The sequence below is a fragment of the Argiope bruennichi genome, chromosome 5 (assembly GCF_947563725.1).
Source record: "Argiope bruennichi chromosome 5, qqArgBrue1.1, whole genome shotgun sequence".
Taxonomy (NCBI): Eukaryota; Metazoa; Arthropoda; class Arachnida; order Araneae; family Araneidae; genus Argiope; species Argiope bruennichi.
Window position 1 is genome coordinate 94,578,460 of NC_079155.1, and position 8,772 is coordinate 94,587,231.

The window sequence follows — 8,772 nt, forward strand, 5'->3', positions numbered from 1 at the left end:
ACATACGTCAACAAAACGAGTTTCGAAAGCGGTTAAATTACATAAACTACTGTTATTCTTTTCTTTTGAATTATTCCAAACAAAACTGAACATGTATGAGTAAATATAAATGATTTTTTTGCATTGGGTCATATTGACCCGAAGGATACATTAGGTATAAATTGAAAAATATTCCTTCAAAATAAGAATAAATCCTAAATCTGTCTAGGAGTATATATTTATATTATTTACCAAAGATGTCAAGAAGTTTCATGATAATATTACTGTATTATATATTTTTATGAAGGTATAAATTTTATTTCGGGTCATATAGATCCTGAACAGAACAGCAGGGTTAATAAAAAGTTAGTGGAGATGTAAATGCTTCAGATGGGAGCCTAAACTAATTTCCATCTTCTGATGTCTATTATTGATTTTCCTTCATGCTAATATTGATGAATGTATTTATATTGCATGTAAATCATAATCATTTTTATTAACAAACCAGAAATCCTTTCCTATTTAATTGATCATTATCTTAAAGAAACAGTAATTGATTTTATCTTTGCAAAATTCACTTATCTCTGGTTTTATATTGTTTCTAAACAATGATATCTGAAATTCACTTCTATTTACTCATTTCTGTCATTGCTACATTAATCTGATGAATAAATAAATTAATCTAAATGTTTATTTTTAAATTATAATGTTCATAAATGTATCTTATTAGTTTATTTGTGTTTAATTTTCTATTGGACCAAACTGTCATTTTTAAAGATATGTTCTGATTGCTTAGTTCACCTTGTAAAAAATGACTTTTTGGAAAATCAGCATTTAAATTTTAATGCATTTTTCATTAATAAATTATAATTTTTTATTTTAGCTGTTCGATCCTAGCAAAATATTAGTGCTTGCTATTGCAGAAGAGGCATCTTCTTTTGGTGGTTATTTCTATCGCTTAATTACAAAGCTGGCTAGAAATGTTACTAATAGTACAGAGTTTGCAAATTTAAACATTGTATGGCTTGAACCTGAAATATTCCCTACTATCCATTTAGTAAGTATTGTTATGTATATAACAAATTAGAAATCCTGTTTAAATTTCAGTGTAATGCATTTTTTAACTTTTAAAAAGTTTTAATTGTCCTTTTCAATTTTAATTCTTTTATAAGATATAAAGTTATCTTTCTCAGTTTTATATAAAACATTCGTAAATGGGCTGAAAATATACATTCTTAAGCACTGTTTGCTTTTGCTAAACATTTATTTTAAAACTATCAGGAATATTCTTCAGGTAACTTTAGATTGCCATAATAATAATTTTAAAGCTTGCAATTATCTTTTTTTTTTTTTTTTTTTTTTTTTTCTGTTCAAAGTCAGTTGTTATTGTTAAATATTTTATTTAAAAATAATAATTACTTGATTTAATTTTTCTTCTCTAAATAATTTTTTTAATCTGTTTTTATTTCTTAAGAAACTGTTTGTTTTCAGTGTTTACAAACATCTTTTGAATGAATGTAATAATTGTTTTTTCTTCTATTGCTTAAGATCTTAATTCTGAATATATATAGAATTTATTATTCTTTTATATATTGAAATTATTATGTATATAATAGCAGTTATATTGAAATTATTTTTATTTTCAAATGTTGAATAGCTTAGTATTTCTGTTAAAAATTGAATAAGGATACATGTAATTTTAATAATTATTGCTTTTATCTTTCAAAATTGAAGCAAATAATTTTAATATTATTATTTTGTGGTTTACATATGTCAGACTGAAATAAGTTAGATTTTTATACTTTAGGATCATACATTTTTGAGTTCCAAATTCCATTAACTCTATTAATATATTATATGAAATAATACTATTTAGTCATGTTTGCATGCAAAAATTAAAGAAATAAAATTAACAATTTTACAAATTTGTAAAAACAAAATATCTGCCCTTGCCATGATTTCTTTATCATCACCAAAAATGTAGAAGAGTCTAACCAAAATAGTTGCAGTTTTTTAATTTTTTTAAGTTATATTTATTTCTAATGCTAACTACATAATCAAATAGAATTTATCATAAATTGTTTTCCTAATGTAACACACAATGGAATTGTTTTAGAAACAGCACACCATACAGCTATAGTTTTGCACTTCTATCAATATTAGATTTAATAATAATAATTGAAATTCAAACTGATATGCATAATGTTAAAGATTTCCAACATTTTGATTTCATTTTTCAAAATTTCTGCCGTTCTGAAATTTTATTTAACTAAATGATACCAACAAGTCACCAAAAGCAATATTAAATGAAAATTGTCAGTTGAGTGAATTTAAAATTGCAAATGCATGTATTTGTATTCACAAATATTTTAATGGAATATTTATGATCAAGTAATAAAGTAAATTTCCACTGATTATTATAATAAAATTACTGCACAAAGGCAAGTTTTAAAATAAATTTCTAATGGAAAATTTATTAAAATTCATCGTAATGCATAAAAAATGGCCACAGACAAAGTTGACTAATAAAGCTAGTTCTTGCATATTTTACCTGTTGCCATCATTTAAAATTTGAAGTATTAAAAAAATACTAGAGTGAACTTTATATTACTCATGTATTTTTAATACAAAATTTATAAATTGTTTAGAATTAATTTAATGATTAATTAATTTAATCCTTATAACACTCTTAGCTGTCATTTTTTCTACAATGTTTTAAAAACAATTCTTAGTATTTATTATTATTATTATTATTTATTTGAAATCAGTGTGTAAATTATCTATATGTTTTGCAATATGTGCTTTAGGTAATGGATGAGCTGGAAACTACTCTGGGTATTCCAAATAAGCTACCTGCATTTGGTGCTCTGAATATAACAACTGTAAGTGATGAATAAAATATTTTATTTTGATTGCAGTTAACGGTTAAATATAATTGTCCTGATGTCTTAAGAGATATTACTGTTTTCCTCTAATAATGATTCTATATGCAAACTAGTATTATATGTCAATATTGTAATAGTATAAGGTGTCCCACAAGCAGCATCTAAGATTTACAGATTCGGATAGAACACATCAAGACGAGTATTTTGATGCATTTGTAATAGTCAAAACAGACTATGATGCTATATTCAGGGATCTGTATGTTATACATCAACATGTTCTATCCAATTGTGTAAATATTAGACGCTGCATACCTTGTGGGACACTCAGTATATATCATATCATTATCTTAGTATTTATTTATGTCTCAGAATCATGATGATTTTCTTGCAGAAATTAGTTAATTGGCGATTTACCATCACTTTTCAATCAAGATTTTTAAATATGTTATTAAATATTTATTTCTTTCTAACAAAATTCTAATGTGTATACTAGATGTGCTAGTTGATAAATCATAATTTTTTGCTTGATGTCGCTGGAAGTAAGAATTAGGTTATAGTCTCGGCTGTTATATCTGTTTATTATTAGGCTAGTATATGTTAAAATACCAGTAATGTGTAAATTGTTTTTGTTTATATAGTAAACATGCTAGTTCCAAATGAAATAAAGAGCATATGTGGCACATACTGCTTTTCTTGTTCAGTCAAAAGAAAAATGTAAATGCAGCTGTCATATTCTATCAATGTGCACAAGACATGGGTGCACCTTTGCTTCGACAATTCAGATGTGATGATTCCACACCTTTGTGTTTGATGTTATCGAGAGAGTGTGACCTACCACAACCTTCTAAAATCAGTTAAAACAGTGAAAACTGTTTGCTACCATCAACTATTAATCAGTTTGTATCATTAATTGATCTAAAAGCATCCAAACTGAACTGCAAGAAACACAAAAAAAAAGGAAAAACTTTTGCTCCCACTATACTGACCAGAATGTTCTCTTTGGACTATGATTTGTTTTCATCGATAACTCACTCGTTCACTAACACTTCAACAAATGCAAAGATATCTTAAAATAGCTTGCTGAATAAAATTGCTCCAAAATATGAACTTAATTTCTTGTAAGGCATTCATTATTTCAAGGACAGCAGGACAAAATGTACAGTTAGTGATAGTGCATACTTTGCATAAAATACTTGTTACTTATCTCCCAAGATAGAATTGTCTTTAAGAAATATTAAGAATTATTAACTGAAACACCTTGTAATACTTTTATTTGTTTATTTTTATTGTTTTTATTTTCAGTTACAAAGCTCTTGGTTAAACACTGCTCTGCTCAATTGTTCAGGAGATAAAAATTCTGATATTCAGAACCTTCAAGTATTACAAGAATTTTTGACTGGAGTTGTCACTAATACAGTTGTTCCAGTTAGAATAGGTAATTTTTTTAAAAATTTGTACACAATTTCATGTAGTCCAATTTATGATATGTATCTAATATTGCAATCTTAACTATCTAAAGCCATTTAAAATTACTATTCTCGTATAATAATGATAGGGGGAAAGAAAACTTTTCACACTAGATACCATGTATTAAAATTAATGTCTTACATTTCAAGATTAAAAAGAAGTTATATAATTTTTAAATTAAGCCTGTCTTATTAGATTAAAACAAACAAACAAAAAGTTTATGGTATTAAATTAGCTTTCAGTAGATAAGTGTATTCAGTGTTTTCTTGCTGCTTCATTAAAACTTGGAGGCACAAGCAACACTTTTTTTATTTATTTATTTTTTGGTTGACTTTAAATTATGTGATAATCAGTATTCCTAACTATAGTGAAAACTACAGAGTGCATGTTTTATTAATTCAAAAGAATTTTTGATATTTTATTAATTTAGAAGCAATGCTTCTTTAAATGGTATGTCAACTGTTTGAACTATATTTTCAATTTAGAAAAAAACACCCTTCACTATCATAAAAAAAGCAAATAAATTATTAAATGTAAATGTGGTATATATATTATAAGATGATATTATATATTTAGATTGTTAGACCAATTGGACATATTTTTTTTTGGGGGGGGGGATTCTTTCACAAGTTCATTTTTACTTGACTGACTTGTGGTATATGCCTACTATCTAATGATATCATTTGTCTAATTGGATAATTCTTTTTTTACTACAGACAAAGAAAAGATCAACTAATTTGATAAATGGTTGCACTACCAAAAGTTCATCAAAATAGTATAATTTAAATATAATTTTTTTTCTTTTCATTTAGAAATTTCTGACACTATAAGTTTCCCACACACACTATAAGTTTCCTGCCCATATTACCAATAATTACTATGTCCCACATTTTAACTTTATTTTTACTTTCAAAATTTTGCTAGTTTGAATTTAGAAAAGATGATGTATGCGAATTTGCCATTAATGCATAAAAAATACTGAAAAAACATATGTTATATGTAGTAATGAAAAAAAAATGTTATTTACCTTTTATAAAAAGATTCTGTAATGATATTATTTATAATTATGTTATTTGTGTTTCTGATGAATAATATCATGATAATAATAATAAACTATTAAGTATTTTTACCACTATGAAGAGGGTCTTGAAACTTCATCTTAGTCCATTAATTGCTTTAAAAAAAAAAATCTGTCGCATAAATTATGTGCTCAAAGAATTGTGCAACAGCATAATTACATTCAAATTGTTATATTTTGAAAATACATGTTATTTTTGAATAAGGATCTTCTTATAAAATGGTCAATAAAATCATTTTAATGATAAACAAAAGACTGAGTAAGTAACAGATCATTACTATAACCTCAAAATTACATATTTATTTACAATATTTCATTATAATATAAAAATCAAACCAAATAATAAAATGAACGAAACAGTATTGTCATATTTTGTGCAAGTTGCAGACGAATTTCAAATTTGTTATAAGGAAACAAAGCACAGAATGTACAAATTTTCTGCTACACACGATATTGACTGTTTTATATAGAATGAAAATAAACTGTCAGGCATACCAAATATATTTTTGGCACTGTGTGGTGTATGTAAAATTACAAAATCCCCAAATGAAGATCGTGACATGACTAAATGTTATTATGACTCAAGACTTAAATCTCATCAATAAAATTTAGACTATTTTAAGACACTAAATGAATTGAATAATGCTGAATTTATTTAATTAATGTACTAATGAAAATCCTGTAAAAACTGTTCTACAAATGAGAGATTTGAATGGGAGTTAAAATGTCTCTTTAAAATTTTACTAAAAAATATTTAGAGACCAAAATATTTGTTTGCATTTTGTTTAGAACTTTTCTTGTGCAGAAGTATTTATAGTGATATCATTTTCCAATACATTTGATGTGGGTTTAAAACCATAATTTCAGAACTACAATTTTCTTTCATCTTTAATAAGCATTATTTCTAAATCCTTATTTGTTAATACTCCTATGAACTAATTAGTAATATATAATTAACCTTTTCCCTTACAGAAAAACAATATAATGATACTCATGTTTTGTTAGTTTAAAAGAATGGTCCTTAATAAATAATGGGAATTGCACAAATTTTACTTAAGAACTTTTTTACTGTCATTTGTTGTATTCTGCTAAGAAAGATTATGAATTGCAGAATCATTGACACTTAATTCATTGCTTGAATTTAATCCCTTATTAAACATTATGTATAACTTCAATACATTCATGTAGTGCATTGAGATCTAAAATTCAAGTTATGTTGTTTGATACCTGTCTTATATTGTTTATATTATAAAATAAGCAAAACTAGTATACTTACACAAATGCTCAATATAACAAAGTCAGTTACAATAAAAATATGTAGATAAGTAACTTTATATATAAAGGATAAAATCTTTTTATCAGTTTATATACTTAAAATCTTCTGTCTGTTAATATTGATATACAATTAAATATTTATACTCAACAGTAACTGCTTTTTCACCAAATTGAAACAACTAATTCAACTGCTCTTCAGAATGTATATCAATGTCAAGTTAATCAAGTGATTGATTTTTCACTAATTTTCCTGTTATTTCTTTTCTAATTAACCACTTTCCCTCTTAATTAATAAAATCATCAAATTTCCGATTGCTGTTGAGGGAGGGAAGGAATTCAATCAGAATTGCAAGCATCTTGAGAGATTCAGTTCACTCTACTCAATTCAACTGCCCTTTCCTTTCCTTTCATTTCATCTAAATAAATATTAACAATTCACAACAGTCTTTTAGTCAGTTTTTTTAATTTTCATTTCAATTGAATTTATTTATAAATTTAATCTTGTATGCAAACATCAATACATTTATTAGATGAAATTGTCTTTTCCAGAAATTATGAAAAATTGATCAAACCATTCATTTTCACACTTATACAATGAAGCAACAAATTGTAATATTATATAGTATTACCATTTGTAGTTTTTTTTAATGATGAAATTCATAAATATTAATTTCTTTGTAGGGGTGCAGGCCTTTGTGCAAACTCCATCAGCACAAACAGTAATGGAAAATTCAGATATAACTTTAGAATGTGTTGTTGAAAATCCAGTTGGAGATTGCCTGTGGCTTAAGGATGGTAAAAACATTGGCTACAATTTAGATCGTTATCCACACTACAATTGGAGAGGAGATAGATTGGCAGGGGATTGTAGTCTTGTGATTTCTGGAGCAAAAGCAGGCAGAGATAATGGGGAATGGATTTGTGAAGTGACTGGAGATCAAGAAAATCCAACACTGACTTCAACTCCAGTCAAAGTTCTCATAACAGGTAATGATTATTATAAGAAATTTGATAAAGCATATTTCAATCTTTGTCAATGAGAAAACATTTAAAAAGCAAACATTTTTAATTCCTTTTCCACAGTTATTAAATCCACTGACATTTCCAAAGCGCTTATAGAAATTATGCTTTTATTTGATTTGTACAACTTGCTGCAATGCAAGTAGTACAGAAAAAAATTTAATTCTGTAGTAAAAATTTACTAATATGAAGTAGCACTTTTAAATATGTAATCATTCATTGTTAAATCCTTAACTGTTTTGCTAAAACATCGATTTTTAATTTCTGTGAACAAAGGACATTTTCTGCATTTCATCTTTTAAATGGCTTTATTCAGTGTGTGAACTTTTAATATTTAACAGAATAATTATTTTAAATATGTGAATCCAGTTATAAGGTTTCATGGATTTTTTTTTTAAAAATATTTTATATTGTAGAAAAAGGCCTTAACATAAAATTTCTTGCATTATTTAGGAATATATTTATACAAAGAGTAAACTAAGTAGCAATCAATTTTGTCCTTAAGTTGTTTTCATAAAAAAAATAACACAAATAATGCTGTCATTTACTTACCTCCTCCCCCAATTTTTCTAAGGATGTGTTATAAAAATTTTTGAACTTGTACAACACAGCATATATTCTGGCAACTATTTCATGCATTAATTAATTGTATTTGGTTTTATTTTAAAGTAAATTTCTGACTTTTCACACTAGGATTGATTTCTTTATTTTTTTTCAGCTTCTGAACCATCTCCAACAGCGAGTGCAAAAGCCGAACTTTAAAGCATGACCATTTTATGTAAATATATATGTGTACACTAAAGTTGTGATCAAGTTTGTATTGGAAGGAAAATAAATTTCATTAAATAAATTTGTAATATTTTTCCCCCTTTCTATTTATAGCAATCGTTTAGATACCAACTATTACTCTGATATGACTAGGTAGAAAGTTGGCTATAAATATATGAATCGATTTTAATTCGTTTAAATTTTCCTGTTTTGAAAAGAGTACTGTTATGTTACAATATACAACACTAGAAAACTACTAGGATTCTTCTGCAATATTAATACTAAAGATTCGAAAAAAAG

The 8,772-nt window shown here is 25.9% G+C and overlaps 1 protein-coding gene across 1 annotated transcript in view; it reads left to right on the forward strand.

Moving 5' to 3' along the window:
- LOC129968601 (calsequestrin-1-like) overlaps window positions 1-8,554 on the forward strand; it is a 56,363-nt gene extending 47,809 nt beyond the window's left edge. Inside the window, exons 8-12 of the mRNA XM_056082663.1 lie at window positions 863-1,036; window positions 2,787-2,861; window positions 4,167-4,299; window positions 7,366-7,671; window positions 8,423-8,554. Coding sequence (XP_055938638.1) covers window positions 863-1,036; window positions 2,787-2,861; window positions 4,167-4,299; window positions 7,366-7,671; window positions 8,423-8,466 — 732 coding nt within the window. The 3' untranslated portion in view covers window positions 8,467-8,554. The remainder of the gene's footprint in view (window positions 1-862; window positions 1,037-2,786; window positions 2,862-4,166; window positions 4,300-7,365; window positions 7,672-8,422) is intronic.
- The last annotated feature ends 218 nt before the right edge of the window (window positions 8,555-8,772 follow it).